Genomic DNA, 17510 nt, shown 5'->3' with positions numbered 1-17510 from the left:
CTAACTGATATATTAAAAGAACAAGAACTGTTGTAGTAGAAGCTACAGAGCTCAAAACATTTAGAATAAAAAAATGCACCACTGATCTGCCCAGGGATGGGACAGTCCCCCCCAGCGAGATGACCTGAATTGGGACTGAGCCAGCAAGCAAAGTGAAATGAAATGAGAACACAACATTGTGAAGATGCTCTACAAGGATGATGTAGAATAAACAAAGACAAATGTGACTGCATTTGCCATTAAGAATGTTTGACGATGAATGACACTGTGCTCTCTGTGATCTGTGACTCACATTAGCAGGTACATTCTATACATGCGGAACAGCTGAATGAAAATAGTGCAAAATGGGTGAGGCAACACATTAGACTCTTCATCCACTTTGGAAAGAAATACCTTTTTTCTGATCTTACCTGGTCTTCCTGGCTGCCCTGGAGTCCCTGGTGATCCTTTTGGGCCCTCAAATGATTGCCCTGGTGGTCCAGGGGGTCCTGGTGGGCCTTGCTGACCTGTGAATCCTGGGAATCCAGGATCACCTTTAAGACCTGGAGCTCCAGGACCCCCTGGGTTACCTGGAACTCCTGGATCTCCTTTTGGTCCTGTCATGAGGAACACATTAGATGGTGAGTGGCTTGGAATCACCCAGTAATTGAAATACATTTCACAAGTCGACAATAAAGGTCTTTCATGAGCATTTTTCTCATGATAATCATTATCCTTTCCACCTTTAGATAGCTTGGACAGAATTTTGATATATTTCATTTTATCTAATTAGAAACAATAATGGATTTTGGAGAACTGAGGCAAAAAGTTAAAACTACTTCTGTAAACTCTACAGTATGCAGATGACAGTCATAAGTCACTAAAAATTTGTTCTCACAATTTATGCTTCTGAACCATTGTATTAGGGGGGAACCCATGCCTATTTCTCAGGAATTAATTATTTTGATTAGATTCTGTTTGAACTATTGGATTCCATTGCACAAATATTACTCCTTGACATTTGTTATTCAACAAAACTATTATTTTGAACATTCAGTTTGGTTGTAGACTACAACTTACTCTGGAAATCCTTCTCTCGGCATTGTAGCCTCTTCTGAATAATACAACAGAACTCTGCAAGATGACCTTACAGTAGTCTCAGTGTTTGATCAGTGCTGCTTCAGCTTCACTTTTAGCTGTCATTACAGAGGATTTCATTTTACTGAATCAGCAGTATACACTATGTAAAATGTATGATGCATGAGAAAGGCTAAAGGGCCATATTGAATTTCAGGGCTCAGATTAATTTACAGCTTTGTTATTCACTTTTGAACACATATATAGTTCTGCATTGTCAGCAGATCCTGCATTACAGCATTTATCACTACAAGTCTAAAATTAATCTTCACTCTGATTATTGTTGGATTAAAAGGTAAATTCAATGGCAATGAAATCTTTGAATTGAAAATTAATAAGACTGCATAGTACTGCTGCTGTAAAATTAAAGACATGTATCTTTCAATTTTGAATTGAAGATTTTTCTAATTCATTATTTACCTGGAATTCCTGAAGGACCAGGGGGTCCTGGACGTCCTAGACCTGGAGGACCTACAGACAGACATCACAATCATGAGGGCAATGAAAAGAAACACTGGACAAAAATGAAAGCACACAGTTTGACCTTTAATAGCTCAGATTTTCTTTTAATTGTTGAGACACCTGAGACAAAAGCTGCTTTGAGGTGAAGCAAACTTTACAGCAAAACTGACCTAACAGTGATTCTTCCAGGAACTCTAATTATCTGCTAAGGTGCTGTTTATCTCCCCTTGAAATGCTTGACATCTGGAAAGTCACCTTGAGGAGGAGACATAGATTTTTACATTTCCTCTTCCTTAAATCAGACATCACAATCTTTTGAAGCCAGGCCCCCACAAACGCTGTTCTATATAAAAGGCTATTCAATCAATGAAGCCTTCTTTGAACCTTGCCGATTTTGCTCTTTCTGTAATTCTGTTTGACACATGTAATCTCCGTAAGATTCTACCAAGTCTCCCTGTGAACTAACAATGCACTGTTTGCTTTTGCTTATAGGTATGTTATTTAGTCTTGGAAGAATGCGTCGTAATGGGCCAGTGTGTTGCCATATCCCAAGTCATATTACCCATTTTGAGGGTATCCTTAAACAAGAGGCTGGAAGTTACAGGGGCATGAGTGGATGTACCTCACATGGCCCCTCTACACCTGAAAGAAAGCTGGCAACCAGTTGACTCTGAAGACAAAGTACTGCTGGTGTGCTAAACAAGCTCCTTGAGAAAGCCCCATTCTCTCTTGTCAATATGCTTGCTGGCAACTCCAACAGTGCCAACAATGCTAGAGTTGAGTGGTGGCCTTTGTTGGGATTGCAGTCAGGCTCATGCAAGGTGGTTCATGGATTCTGAAGGAAGGTAAACCTGGTAGCTTTGAGTGGGATGGAGTGGGAGTTGAGCAAGTGAGTTTTGTACAATGGGTAGACAGGAAGGAAAGAAGGGTGTTTACATCTTGGGGGTGCCCCAGATTGGCAAGGAAAGCCCTCCAATGATAACATTCCATCCTTCCATTCTGCTATTTCAACATATTGGAAAACAAAACCACGATTGCCCACCTCACAATGCCAATCATATTTTGTCATGGATAGAATAATATTATGGTCAGCTGACCTGTTAACAATCTCAAGTGACCCTTAATTATTTCATTACATATGGTGGGCGGGCTAATGGTTTTGGGGCCCGTTTATCCCAAGTGTTATTGGGATTGGGTGGGAAGTTTCCCAGAAATCCCTCCATAAACTTCTTTGCTTCCTTGTCCTTTTCAAAATTGGACCTTTTCATCAAGCCTTTGGTCATCAATCCTAACCTTTACAAAATCTGGTCAACCTATCTGTAAAGCACTGTAGTATTTCTTGTATAAATGCGTATTGTCGGAGAGTCACAACATTGATTCACACTCAAATCCATTCATTTTAGGAAGTAACTGAACCTGAATCTCCCTTTGGACCAGCTCGGCCTGGAATACCATCGCGGCCTGGTTGTCCTTTCTCTCCTGGAATCCCTGGAATTCCAAGAGGACCTGGTTCACCTGAAAACAAAATAATTGATTAAAGCTGTTACTAATCATGATATTTACAATGATTTTGGATAATCCAAAATAAAAATCAGAAACATGAATCAAATAACAAAATTTAATGAAAAAGTTGAATTCGTTTCTGGTCTACTCCTTTTCTCCCTCCACACCCACCCAGGGCCAATCGTCAATCTAATTGGACGTGTAGCCTCCTCCCAATCCTGTACCAAAATACTTTGTGCCTAGTCACCGAGAGAGATTTATGAACATTGCTGTCAAATGCCTTTAGATTTTCCCATTTTCCTTCAGCATGTTTGACATCCTTCCATGTGCAGGAGATGATGAGAATGCATCCTCAGAGCTAGGAGGCCAGATGAGATTATCCACTATACTGCTCTTGATGGTTAAATAAGACAATTCTGGAACAGCAAAATTTGCCACAAGTACTGTACATGAAGTTGTCCCCTGTTGGAAGTGCAGAACAATCTCTGCTGTTGTGTTGTTTACATGATTGACATGTGCTTTGAAGCTTCTGAAACCACAAGTCAAGATGGTGGTGAATTACTGCTCACAGCTGATGTTGCAAATTGGATTGACCATTGGCTATTATTTTAAAGTAGTCATCACTGATGTTGAGGGCTTTTATGTCTCTTTGACAACATTCCTGAATTGGACTTAGAGTGCCCATCGCATTAGCTACCTTCCTGTATATCATATCTTTGGAAATAGAGGCATCTTCCAACTTCTGCGAATGCCAGGCCAGAAAATTGACTTGGCTCAATTAGTACCAGCATACAAAGCATATTTGCCTTAGAAAGGGGTGCTTCATTGGTAATTTTGAGGTGAAGGTTTCTAATTTAATGTTTGAGATTCTAAGGTTGAGGTGAATGGGCTTTTGGTTTTCAATTTTGTGGAGGTGACTTTTATTTAATTGTTAGAAATTTACCATCACCTGAGATCACAGCACTTTTGTCTTTCGAGGCGATATCAAGTATGTGTGGTAGATAGAGGAGATTAAAGCTATTGAACTTTTTTACTTTGCAAATGTAAGCTGTTCAGCTTTTCATGTCACTTGATGATGTGCTGAGGATGTAGGCATTCTAGAAAAGAAGGTTGCGTGGTCAGTTTGCTGCTTTTCCATGCTTGCTATGTTAGTCAGCCACAGTTTGTAGCTGTTTCTCCAAGGTCTGCTGAACTCGTCATCATGAGACCAAGGTGCCTGTCACTGTGGATCAATGGGAGTAAAATTTGCTGACTCCCTCCAGTGATGTGTTATTAAGTGTGTTCATAAGAAGATATACAGCATCTGATCCCATAACTATGGTTTTCACCACACTAATGGTGAAGGAGAAAATGACACAGGCATATGGTGAATGAGCTATGAGCCTTTGGAGATGGTCTACTGTCTGAGCAACCAGTGTGATATCATCAGCATAAAGTTTTCTGATTATAGCATGTTGCACTTGGGTTTCAGCTTTCAAACGTGATAGGTTGAGAAATTTCCCATTTGATTGTGTATGTAGAGGTAAATCCTTCCATGTTAACAGAAAAACCATAGTCATGAAGACAAAGAAAAAAGATTCCTATCAGAGTAGGAGTCTAAGACTATATCACCCCATTGTTGATCTCAAAAAGCAGGGGTAGCACAGCGAACTGATTGGTGCTGTGTTTGTTTTCATCAAATCAGCATGAGATTGCAAAGTTTGGGATGGCAGCCAATTTTCTTTGTTCCGAGGTAAAGGCTTATCCTGCTCACCAAACAGGGAGATGAAATGATCGATTACCTTGATTTTTCCTTCTGCCAATCACCTGTCTCTAATCAAGATGTTAAGTAAGATACCTGATCCTAAGCCTCATCTGATGTTTCTGTTGAACGTATTAGTATGGGATACATATTTATAGAAAGGCATTAGGCACTACATGACGATGTGGCCAAAATTATGGGACATAAATCACACATCACTTACTTGCACAGCATTTCAGAGTTTAAACCAACTGCCATTTGGGGGACTATTTTTCAGTTTGGTTATTAATTCTGAATCAGAATCAAACTGGCATTAATGGTCTGTATCCAATGCTAACAACCTGATTAATGAACAATTCTACCTAAGTTTCCAAACCAAATGGTTTACTTTACTTTGTCCACAACGTACCTGGTGAACCAGGTGGTCCAGTAAGGCCAGGGGGACCTGGGAAGCCATCAATTCCCTTGGGACCAGGAATTCCAGGTGTACCTGCATGTTGAGAAAAAAACAAAATGTGGCTTGCATTCACATATTTAATTGGTCCACCTTATTTTTGGACTAATACCAATGAGACTTAAAAAATTGATGAAGATGGGTACCTCCAAAAATATGGTCTGAAACTTAGCCAAAAATTATATACATTCCAGCGAATTCTTTCTGTTCTCAAACAGTACTCTCAGTATTTCCTTGCTATATCAGACATGTCCTAACATTACAGTTCCTCATTTCCCAAGTATTGATGCTAGCGCCCCTGAATTCAAACCCACGCCTCCCACAGCAAATCTTAAGATACACCTTCCGTTCTCTCATTTTATTTACCTTATGCCAATTCATTTACAGCTATTCCTTACAATCTTATTTCTTTTTGGTAAAATTCTCTAGCATGTGAATCTGTAGCCAGTTAGAGATCACATTGCAACTTTTCTTCCAGCCCAGCTGACATTTCAGTTGAATGCATTTAAATTTTCTCAGTTTTAAACACAAGTTATCAAATTCTTGTGGAAAGCAGTTTTTTCTTGGGACTTACCTGGGAATCCTGGTTGACCAAAATCACCTTTAGGACCAGGCGCACCAGGCAAACCAGGAAGACCAGGGCTACCTGGTACACCCTTACTTCCAGGGTTACCAGGGAAACCAGGAGAACCTGGTTCACCCTGGATTAAGAGAGAATCAGAGTGAGAGAAAATAGAGTGAGAGAAGATAAAGGTATCAATTAACATCTGTCACAGGAACACCAGGGTTTCAAATTAATATATCCAACTTTATAACAGGTAAATCATGCACAAAATGACTTTTTCATTGCATGTCAACTTGAAGTGTGAGAAACATCCAATTATTAAATAAATTATGTAGATTGCCATTCAAAACATGTACAGTATCTAGAAAGAGCATCTTGCATTTAGTTAAAGTGCTTTTGGTTCTAAATCTGTTGCTGATGGTGATAATGATGGAAGCATTTGGAGATTAAGCATGAAGTGTACAATACAGACTTATCATCACAAACTTATATCATACCAAGTGAACCAGTATATCTTTAAACTTCTTCACATAAAAAAAAAATTAATTCAAAAATTCACAAAAACAGTCAGAAAAAGCTCTGCATTTAATTTTAAAATTATTTATAATTGCCTTAGCTCCAGTGCCTGCCATAACCAAACTCACTTATATACTCTGGGTCCCAGCTCAAATCAGTCCCATGGTTATTCATGAAGAAAGGCTCACAGCAGATGCAACTTCCTTCACCCCCACATTCTGTTTTGGCTTAAGCCATTCTGCATTCTCCTGCTTACTCAAAGATGTGACACTTTGCTGTGGCCATCCCAGTAGCTTATGACTCCTAACCTCCTATAGAATGATCCTGAGGATAATAGGCTTGTCATATGAGGAGCAGTTGAGGACATTGGGTCTGTATTTGATGAAGTTTAGAATGATGAGAGGGAATTTGATTGAAGCTTACAGAATACTGAGAGGCCTGCTGGAGTGGACATGGAGAAAACGTTTCCACTTGTAGGAGAGACTAGGACACAGCCTCAGAGTGAAGGGACCACCCTTTAGAACTGTGATGAGGAGAAATTTCTTCAGCCAGAGGGTGGTGAAGCTGTGGAGCTCATTACCACAAATGGCTGTGGAGGCCAAGATATTGAGTGCACTTAAGACAGAGATAGGTTCGTGATTAGGAAGGTGATCATTTGTATCATCAATAGTCACAGGTGAGGTGCCAGAAGACTGGAAGTTGGCAAACGTGGTGACACTGTTTAAGAAGGGCGGTAAAGACAAGCCAGGGAACTATAGACCGGTGAGCCTGACCTCAGTAGTGGGCAAGTTGTTGGAGGGAATCCTGAGGGACAGGATGTACATGTATTTGGAAAGGCAAGGACTGATTTCCTTGGGCACACTTTCCTCATTCCTGAAGAAGGGCTCATGCCTGAAACATCGATTCTCCTGCGCTTTTCCAGCAATACATTTTCAGCTCTGATCTCCAGCATCTGCAGTCCCCACTTTCTCCTACACATGTGTATAGCTGTGCAGCTTAGAGGGAATACTGTACCTAAATTGCCCTCAGAGCAAGATATTGAAATGCACTATGAAAAATAAACTTGCGCACAAAACACCTGAATCGAGTTACAAATTGAATCAACTTCAGCAACATCTAAAATATTTTACTGCTTATTTAAATGCTGGTTAAAGCCTATTAATTTGCATTTACTTTCAACTACAAATAAATCGAGCTTCTCATAATGATTGTGTTGCCTGTTGCCAGAAGAGAAAGTCTTACCTTTTGACCAGGGGGGCCTGGAGACCCTAGATCTGGTAAACCTGAGTCACCTTTATCACCCTTTAACCCTGGACGACCTGGAGTACCTGGCTGACCTGGACGACCAGGATTTCCCGGAGAACCTTTACCACCTAGTGGACCTATCCGGTACAGAGCAGAATTATCATGACTTCACTTGCCATGAATACAAAAGATGAATTTTCAACTCACAGATTTCATTTTAATATTGGCTGGATGAAACAACAAAGCATAGGTTGCTTTAGTCTTAGCTCTGTCTGATATGCTGTTTAGTTTTTTTAAATTTTAAAACATTGATGATGAGTCTTCAGGGAAAGATTTTAACATGAGGAAATGAATGACTTGAATAATGCAATCTCATTGCCTCTCGGGTCAAGTACAAGTTAGATACACCATAAACCTCCCTCCGTTTGGCTATCCAACAATGCAAGAATGGTAACACTTTTAAGACAGAGCAGAAGTGTGCACTGCTGATACTGAAGATTAGAGTCAAGATTAGAGTCGTGTTGAAAAAACACAGCAGGTCAGGCAGCATCTGAGGAGAAGGAAAATCAACGTTTTGGACAAAAGTCTGATGAAGGGCTTTTGCCTGAAATGTCGATTTTCCTGTTGCTCGGATGCTGCCGGACCTGCTATGCTTTTCCAGCCTTACTCTAATCTTGACACATTTAAGACACTCCACCCACAAAGATCCAAGATTAAATTCCAAGCCCATGTTGAGATGGCTGATTTTAGCAACTTTAGGAAATGGAGAACTAGCCAGGATGATGCATGCTAGAATTTTGCAGTCAGATGAGTAGCAGTTATGATTATTCTCATGTTACTTGATTAGGTGTCACTAATTAATAAAATCCACTTTGGAGAGGCATCGAACAGAAATTGCAGTCTTTGGCACACATCTCTGTAAGTCCATATAGAGTCATAGAATCATAGAGATGAACAGCATGGAAACAGGACCTTTGGTCCAACTTGTCCACGCCGACCAGATATCCCAACCCAATCTACTCCCACCTGCCAGCACCCGGCCCATATCCCTCCAACCCTTTCTATTCATATACCCATCCAAATGCTTTTAAATGTTGCAATTGTACCAGCCTCCACCACTTCCTCTGGCAGCTCATTCCATACACATACCACCCTCAGTGAAAAAGTTACCCCTTAGGTCATTTTTTATATCTTTCCCCTCTCAACCTAAACCTATGCCCTCTAGTTCTGGACTCCCCAATCCCAGGGAACAGACTTTGCCTATTTATCCTATCCATCCCCCTCATAATTTTGTAAACCTCTACAAGGTCACCCCTCAGCCTCCGATGCTCCAGGGAAAACAGCCCCAGCCTGTGCAGCCTCTCCCTGTAGCTCAAATCCTCCAACCCTGGCAACATCCTTGTAAATCTTTTCTGAACCCTTTCAAGTTTCACAACATCTTTCTGATGGGAAGGAGACCAGAATTGCACACAATATTCTAACAGTGGCCTAACCAAAGTCCTGTACAGTCGCAACATGACCTCCCAACTCCTGTACTCAATACTCTGACCAAGAAAGGAAAGCATACCAAACGCCTTCTTCACTATCCTATCTACCTGTGACTCCACTTTCAAGGAACTATGAACCTGCACTCCAAGGTCTCTTTGTTCAGCAACACTCCCTAGGACCTTACCATTAAGTGTATAAGTCCTGCTATGATTTGCTTTCCCAAAATACAGCATCTTACATTTATCTGAATTAAACTCCATCTGCCACTTCTCAGCCCATTGGCCCATCTGGTCCAGATCCTGTTGTAATCTGAGGTAACCTTCTTTGCTGTCCACGACACCTGCAATTTTGGTGTCATCTGCAAACTTACTAACTGTACCTCTTATGCTCGCATCCAAATCATTTATGTAAATGACAAAAAAGTAGAGGACCCAGCACCAATCCTTGTGGCACTCCACTGGTCACAGAAGTCCAGTCTGAAAAACAACCCTCCACCACCACCCTCTGTCTTCTACCTTTGAACCAGTTCTGTATCCAAATGGCTAGTTCTCCCTGTATTCCGTGAGATCAAACCTTGCTAACTAGTCTCCCATGGGGAACCTCGTCGAACGCCTTACTGAACTACATATAGATCACATCTACTGCTCTGCCCTCATCAATCCTCTTTGTTACTTCTTCAAAAAACTCAATCAAGTTTGTGAGACATGATTTCCCATGCACAAAGCCATGTTGACTATCCCTAATCAGTCCTTGCCTTTCCAAATACATGTACATCCTGTCCCCCAGGATTCCCTCCAACAACTTGCTCACCACCAACGTCAGGCTCACTGGTCTATAGTTCCCTGGCTTGTCCTTACCACCCTTCTTAAACAGCGGCACCACGTTTGCCAACCTCCATGTCTCCGGCACCTCACCTGTGACTAGCAAGAGGCCATCAATCACTTCTCTAGCTTCCCACAGAGTTCTAGGGTACACCTGATCAGGTTCTGGGGATTTATCCACCTTTATGCATTCCAAGACATCCAGTACTTCCTCCTCTATAATTTGGACATTTTGCAAGATGTCACCATCTATTTCCCTACAGTCTATACCTTCCATATCCTTTTCCACAGTAAATACTGATGTAAAATACTCATTTGGTATCTCCCCAATTTTCTGCGGCTCCACACAAAGGCTGCGTTGCTAATCTTTGAGGGGCCCTATTCTCCCCCTAGTTATCCTTTTGTCCTTAATGTATTTGTAAAAACCCTTTGGATTCTCCTTAATTCTATTTGCCATAGCTATTTCATGTCCCCTGTTTCCCATCCGGATTTCCCTCTTGGTTGGCATGGTGGCTCAGTGGTTAGTACTGCTGCCTCACAGCAGCAGGGTCTCAAGTTCAATTCCAGCCTTGGGTGACTGTCTGTGTGGAGTCTGCACATTCTCCCTGTGTCTGCGTGGGTTTCCTCCGGATGCTCCGGTTTCCTCCCACAGTCCAAAGATGTGCAGGTCAGGTGAATTGGCCATGCTAAATTGTCCATAGTGTTAGGTGCATGAGCCAGAGGGAAATGGGTTTGGGTGGGTTACTCTTTGGAGGGTCGGTGTGAACTTGTTGGGCTGACGGGCCTTTTTCCACACTGTAGGGAATCTAAAAAAAAAGTATACTCCAACTGCCTTCATGCTCTTCCAAAGATTCACTCGATCTATTCTTCTTTTTCTAAACCAAACCCTCAATGTCTTTAGTCATCCAGCGTTCCCTATACCCACCAGCCTTTCCTTTCACCCTAACAGGAATATACTTTCTCTGGATTCTCATTATCTCATTCCTGTAGACTTCCCATTTTCCAGCCGTCCCTTTACCTGCAAACATTTGCCCCCAATTAGCTTTTGAAAGTTCTTGCCTAATACCGTCAAAATTAGCCTTTCTCCAATTTAGAACTTCAACTTTTAGATCTGGTCTATCCTTTTCCATCATTATTTTAAAAGTAATAGAATTATGGTCACTGTCCTCAAAGTGCTCCCCCACTGATACCTCAGTCACCTGCCCTGCCTTATTTCCCAAGAGTAGGTCAAGTTTTGCACCTTTTCTAGTAGGTACATCCACATACTGAATCAGAAAATTTTGTTGTACACACATAACAAATTCCTCTCCATCTAAACCCTTAACACTATCTCAGTCCCAGTCTATGTTTGGACAGTTAAAATCTCCTACCATAACCAGCCTATTATTCTTTCAGATAGCTGAGATATCCTTACAAGTTTATTTCTCAATTTCCCTCTGACTATTAGGGGGTCTATAGTACAATCCCAGTAAGGTGATCATCCCCTTCTTGTTTCTCAGTTCCATCCAAATAACTTCCCTGGATGTATTTCGGGAATATTCTCCCTAAGTACAGCTGTAGTGCTGTCCCTTATCAAAACGCCACTCCTCCTCTCTATCCTCCCTTTCTATCCTTCCTGTAGCATTTGTATCCTGGAACATTAAGCTGCCAGTCCTGCCCATCCCTGAGCCATGTTTCTGTAATTGCTATGATATCCCAGTCCCATGTTCCTAATCATGCCCAGAGTTCATCTGCCTTGCCCGTTATGCCCCTTGCATTGAAATAAATGCAGTTTAATTTATTAGTCCTACCTTGTCCCTGTCTGCCCTGACTGTTTGTTTCTCTTCTGTTCTCAACTGTACCACTCTCAGATTGATCTCTTTTCTCACTATCTCCCTGGGTCCCACCCAGCAGCCCCCTCAACACCTCCTCTCCCCGCCCCACCTTCCTAGTTTATCTATTGAAATTTTGAAGAATTGGGAGTGGCAATAAAACTAAGGCTGACCCCACTCTTTCTGCTGACTGTTGAATGTGTTCACTAATTTTCCATGTAGTCATATACAGTTTCCTCATTAGTCTCTGTGAAAAAGGGCTAACTTAGTGCCCATGTTCTCTGGTTATTGGATTGGGTCATTGAACTGGTACTGATGACTGTTAGAGATATTCATTCCATCAGCATGGTACTAGAGGTGAAAGAACGACAACACAACCCTATTTTAGTGACCATTCCAGCCCCAGGTGTCAGGGTGCATATGATGGGTGCAGGTTCACATCATTACCTTTTACTTAATCTGTTCTGGAAGGAAATTTATGCTGCCTGTTTTCACTCCCAGACATACAAGCCAGAGATACATCTTTTAGACTACTCCAAATGTCTGGGATAGCTGGGGACAGGCAGAGCTGAGTCTAACCCTGCAGGAGATGTAGGCCCACTAACCCCATGGCAGTCAGAAAGTAAGGGAACACATTTCTTCCTCTCTTTTCTATGTGTTTTGTACCAAGAACTGTGCATGATTTGTGGGACTCTCAGGAACAGCTTGAACAAAGGAGCTGACAATAAGCTATGTTGTTTCCTAGTTTTCACTAATACAATCTCCAGGCGTTAGGGTCGCTGGCAGTTTCCAGTGGCCAGGAATATAACTGCAAGCTTGTAGCTGTAATGTCTTTACTTGTCCTGCTTTCCAGCATGCAGCACAACAGGAACTATGTTCATAGTCTAGCAGAAGAAACCTCAGTGTTCGCAGACCAGCAAAATTGGCTTTATTTCATGCAAAATCATATAATGTGTGTTGTGCTACATCAGCAAATTAATACCTCCATACTGGAGGGTCATTTTCTACAAAATTCAATAATTATTGGAAGCATAACATTGATCAAATTGGAGCTCTGTTATGTGTTTTATTGCTATTGATAAATAAAATGGCTTTGATTCAAATCTGTTCTGAACTTACCTGGAAGACCCATTTCACCCATTGATCCTTTTGGTCCGGGTAATCCTGGAGATCCTGGTTGTCCTGGGTACCCTGGATCTCCTTTCATCCCTGCAAAAGTAATGTATTAAAATGTATCATCATAAACATTGCATATGTTCTAAAACAGAATCCCAACAGTGAAAACTGTCCCCATTTGATTAAGAATGCAAAGAAATTAGTGAGTTTTGAGACGATTTGTAGCTCAGATTGAGGTTTTGGATGTAGGTTTGCTCACTGAGCTGGAAGGATCATTTTCAGAAGTTTCATCACCATACTAGGTAATATCTTCAGTGAGTCTCCGGATGAAGCTTCATTCAAAGGCTCACTGAAGATGTTACCTAGTATGGTGATGAAACATCTGAAAATGAATCTTCCAGCTCAGCGAGCAAACCTACATCCAGAACGCCAAGTAATCTGACCTGTGATAACTATAAATACCTGTATTTAGGATTGTGCGTTATAATGTCAATGTTGCAGGATTTGGTGCGGTGTGGAGTTGCCCTTTACTGATGTTAATTTGAAGTTGGGGCGTGATAATGGGTATCTCCTTGCCCCAAACACATTGAAAAGACTTTGTACACAGCAAATCAGGAAATAACAAGCACAAGATTATCATTCATTTTACGGGGAGTAAAATAAATATAGGGTCATATACATTAAAAGCTGAGGGAAGTTCTTCAGAAATACTTATGATTCAATATGCCATTTAAAATTCAGTCACATATCATTAGAAGACTGAACTTTTTCAGGGAGTTTTATTAGCAGTATTTTGGCATAAAAAGGGAAGTTCTCATAAGTTCAGAGAGTTCCAATTGATTTCCATTGGGTGGATTACAATTTTAGTCCCTTTTTGGTACAATTGGCACATGTCTTTCAACTCTAGGTTAAGACAGATGCTAACAACATTAAATGCATTCGAAAGACCAATCTATCTCTCCCAAAGGAATGGAGCTTGGTGAAAGCATTACAGTCTTCCAGATAGCCTTTTCAACAATTTTCTAATGTTAATAATATCTGGATACTGTAAGCATCTGTAAATTTCTCCTTAGTAACATATTATCCACCTCAGGTTATATGGCGTTGCGTTCATGAGCTAAAGAAGATGAGACAATGCAAGTTCTTAACTATTCAGAAGTTTATTAAAGAACTAAACACACAACTCTCGGAAGCAATAAATCACAAGATTAATAGTTCTTGGGAAAGGTAGAACATACAATCTATTTCCAGTGGAGAATCCAGTTTTTATATTCAATTATTATTACAGTAAAATATTTAAATAGGAGATCTATCACTCAGTAAGATAACATTTACTTTAACTCCCCAAGTAAAAACCATAGAGATAATAAGATGATTTTGTCACAATTAAGGAGAGAATTGCCATTGCCTTGGGGCAGGGCCAGAAATCACAGACTCTGGTACTTTTCCTGGTATGAACTACTGACTCTGCCCAGGCCAAGTGGCTCCACCCCTGAACCAAGTATGGCAGGCCCCATAAAGACTGAATTCTGGTTATTGGATATTGATGTGTACCTTGATTCAGCCCCCACCATTACCGAGTAGTCTTGTCTTTACTGTGCTAAATACTGGACTGAATCTAAAAATCCAGGGTGTACTTTCAATATTTGTTGTTTCTTGTTTGTGTATAACTAATTTCTTATATATGCAGTTGTTGTCTTAATTATAATTGCATTTGGTCCCTTTATATGCCAAATATTGTTGTATTACTGTTATTGATTTTCTTTATTATTCATCTAGTTCTGCTTTGAGATTATAAAGCAGTTTGTGCTGGGTTAGCTCTTAACAAAATCACCTATTTGTGTTTTACATCTACCGGCATAAAACCACTTTAACAACTATTACACTGTTGTAGCTCTTCGTGACAATTTGACTATAAAAAGAGGAAAATCTCTTAACATAAGGAAGATTAATTGATCCTTATTATGTTTTCAAAGATTTCATTCTTGGAAAATGACTCTTTAAGACGATAACTATTTAACATGGAAAGATCCCTTCACCCCATTCATGAGGGATTCCACAGTGATGCTTCTGGAATTCTAATTTTAATTACGCAGGCATGAACACCTGAAGTTGCAGTCAGTTTTCGAGGTTAACGTCAGTGAATGCTGACAGTTTGGCCAATTATTATAACTATAAAATCCAGGCCATAGGAAATATGAACATTCAATCTGAAAAAGTATGTTACTTGTGAATCTACAATGGAAAATTCAACAGACAAAACAAGCATCTTCACTAACTGATTGACCTCAGGGGACATGGGTACCCTCAGTGTTGTCTCTTGTCCATTTCTTCCAATCATAATCCTAGTGTACTCTGGAGCAGAAGCGCTTTTTTTTTGCCCTTACCTGGACCTCCTGGCAATCCTGGTAAACCATCTTGACCTGGCGCTCCTGGGTCACCAGGTAATCCTGTGAAACCTTTTGCGCCTGGAAGACCTGGTGAACCTTTGAGATAGAAGCAAAAATGGAAGATTCATTCATGAATGCTTATAAATGGTTGACTGATCAATTAAATAACTGTTTATCAGACAGTCTTATTCTCATAGAGATGGACTTTGCATGTATGTTAAAATTCTAATCAATTCCAACAGCTTATTATAATATTCCAACCAACTTCATTACAGATCCTACCAACCAACTTGGATCACTTTCAAGAACTAGTGTAACACAGTTTGATGGAGGAAGATATTGCCCATTCTTCATTGACTTAACTTCAACAATGTACTTCTAAGTGCAACAGGACAATGCTATACCAGATGAAAATGTAGGAAACTATAAGATTATATTTTGATTATATTCCCTACAGTGTGGAAACAGGCCCTTCAGCCCAACAAGTCCACACTAACCCTCTGAAGAGTAACCCACCCACACCCAGATCCCTCTGACTAATACGCTGAACTCTATGGGCAATTTAGCATGGCCAAATCACCTGACTGCACATCTTTTGATCGGGGGAGGAAATTGGAGCACCTGGAGGAAACCTGCGCAGACACAGGGAAAATGTGCAAACTCCACACAGACACACAGTCACCCGAGGCTGGAATCAAACCTGGGTCCCTGGCACTGTGAGACAGCAATGCTAACCACTGTGCCACCTTCAAACTGATATATACATGCTTGAGCCATGGGGACTTCATTTACATTGTGGCATTTTCTTTCCTGCTGTCATATGCCTTTAGTTCAACCTCAGAGGCTACGTGCTTATTTACTATCCAGCTTTTCCCACTTGAGACACATGATGAGAGTACTTCAACTCCATATCAGGCAGTTGCTCTACTCAGATGATGCTGCACTAGTATTCGGCACCAAGGGACACCTTTAATGGTTTGTGCTTAGACTCTCTGATACTGTGACCATCAACATCTGCAAGACTACTATCATGACGTGGAATATATCATTACTATATCATTATTTATCAGCATTTGCAATGTTTTACTGGAGGTTATTGATAGTTTCACATACCAGGAGGTAAGGCTGAACAGCTTTCACTTTTTCTGTCTCAAGAAGTTCTTTGAAGCTCTTAGCAGCACAAGAATACAAATTCTGAGGTTCGGGGTATGCAAATATCAACAGCATACACTCATTGCTAAGCCAATGACATTTGCACTAGATCAGCTATATTCATTGGATGATTATAATCGTAAAGGCTAAACAGGTTGGGACTCTATTCATTAGAGATTAGAAGAATGAGAAGTGATCTTATTGAAACATATAGGATTGTTAAGGGGCTTAGCAGGGTAAGTGCTGAGAGAATGTTCCCCTCATAGGAGAACCTAGGAGCAGAGGACATAGTCTCAGAATAAACGGACACCAATTTAAGACAGAGATATGTAAGAATTTCTTCTCTTAGAGGATTGAATGCCTTTGAAATTCCTTATCACAGAAAGCTGTAGGGATAGAGTCCTTGTGTATATTTAAGTCCTGGGTTAGATAGATTCTTCATCATTCAGGGAATCAAGGGTTACAGGAAAAAGGTAAGGTATGTTGGATCAGTCATAATCCTATTGAATGGTGGAGCAGGCTTGAGGGCCTACTTCTGTTCCTATTTCTTATGGTCTCAAAACCAATGTCCTTCCATATAGTGAATTGGCTGCTGTATCACAACCTATCGTGCATCCACAATTCCACAACAAGGACATCTGAAAGTGAGATATGAGGATGAATTTTGACACTGACAGTTGGAAGACAATCTCTGATAGTCATGATTGCTCACGTTTGACTGTTTAGAGGGGCATTGGAAGAGGTGAGGAGAAATGGAAGCTCAGTTGGCTGAGAAGAGACCCTAGAGGAAACGGGAATTACGTTTTGTGGACCTTCTCTGCTCACTTTCTTTGTCTGCAGAAATGGAACTATGTAAAACACTGGTTAGGCCACAGCTGCAGTCTGGTCACCACATTCCAGGTAGGGCATTAACGCTTTGGTGAGAGTACAGAGGAGATTTACAAAATTGTTGCCATGGCTCAATAATTGCAACTTTGAGAAAAGATTAGACAGGCTAGAAACATTTTCGTTAACATAGTGGAGGCTGAGGGGTGACTTAATTGAGGTGTACAACATAATGTGGGGCCTGGACCAAATAGCCAGCAAAGACCTGTTTCTACTAAAAGAGAAGTCAGTTATCAGAGGGCACA

At 40.8% G+C, this 17510-nt stretch overlaps 1 protein-coding gene across 3 annotated transcripts in view; it reads right to left on the bottom strand.

Annotated features, from left to right (window-relative positions):
• Nucleotides 1-17510, bottom strand: part of col4a5 (collagen, type IV, alpha 5 (Alport syndrome)) — a 259440-nt gene that overhangs the window by 55264 nt on the left and 186666 nt on the right. For 2 of the 3 annotated variants that reach the window (XM_087991900.1, XM_043705036.2), the window contains 8 exons: nucleotides 15226-15324; nucleotides 12842-12931; nucleotides 7600-7739; nucleotides 5851-5977; nucleotides 5232-5312; nucleotides 2995-3093; nucleotides 1537-1587; nucleotides 411-596 (listed from right to left, as the gene is read on the bottom strand). In XM_087991900.1, the coding sequence (XP_087848026.1) occupies nucleotides 411-596; nucleotides 1537-1587; nucleotides 2995-3093; nucleotides 5232-5312; nucleotides 5851-5977; nucleotides 7600-7739; nucleotides 12842-12931; nucleotides 15226-15324 (873 nt within the window). The remainder of the gene's footprint in view (nucleotides 1-410; nucleotides 597-1536; nucleotides 1588-2994; nucleotides 3094-5231; nucleotides 5313-5850; nucleotides 5978-7599; nucleotides 7740-12841; nucleotides 12932-15225; nucleotides 15325-17510) is intronic. The other variant, XM_087991901.1, reaches the window with a different exon arrangement.

The sequence above is a fragment of the Chiloscyllium plagiosum genome, unplaced genomic scaffold, assembly GCF_037043375.1.
Source record: "Chiloscyllium plagiosum isolate Xiang-an unplaced genomic scaffold, Cpla_swu_hap1 HiC_scaffold_11, whole genome shotgun sequence".
In the NCBI taxonomy this organism is placed as follows: domain Eukaryota; kingdom Metazoa; phylum Chordata; class Chondrichthyes; order Orectolobiformes; family Hemiscylliidae; genus Chiloscyllium; species Chiloscyllium plagiosum.
Note: the sequence above shows the minus strand (reverse complement) of the source record. Positions and strands in the feature narration are given on the sequence as shown.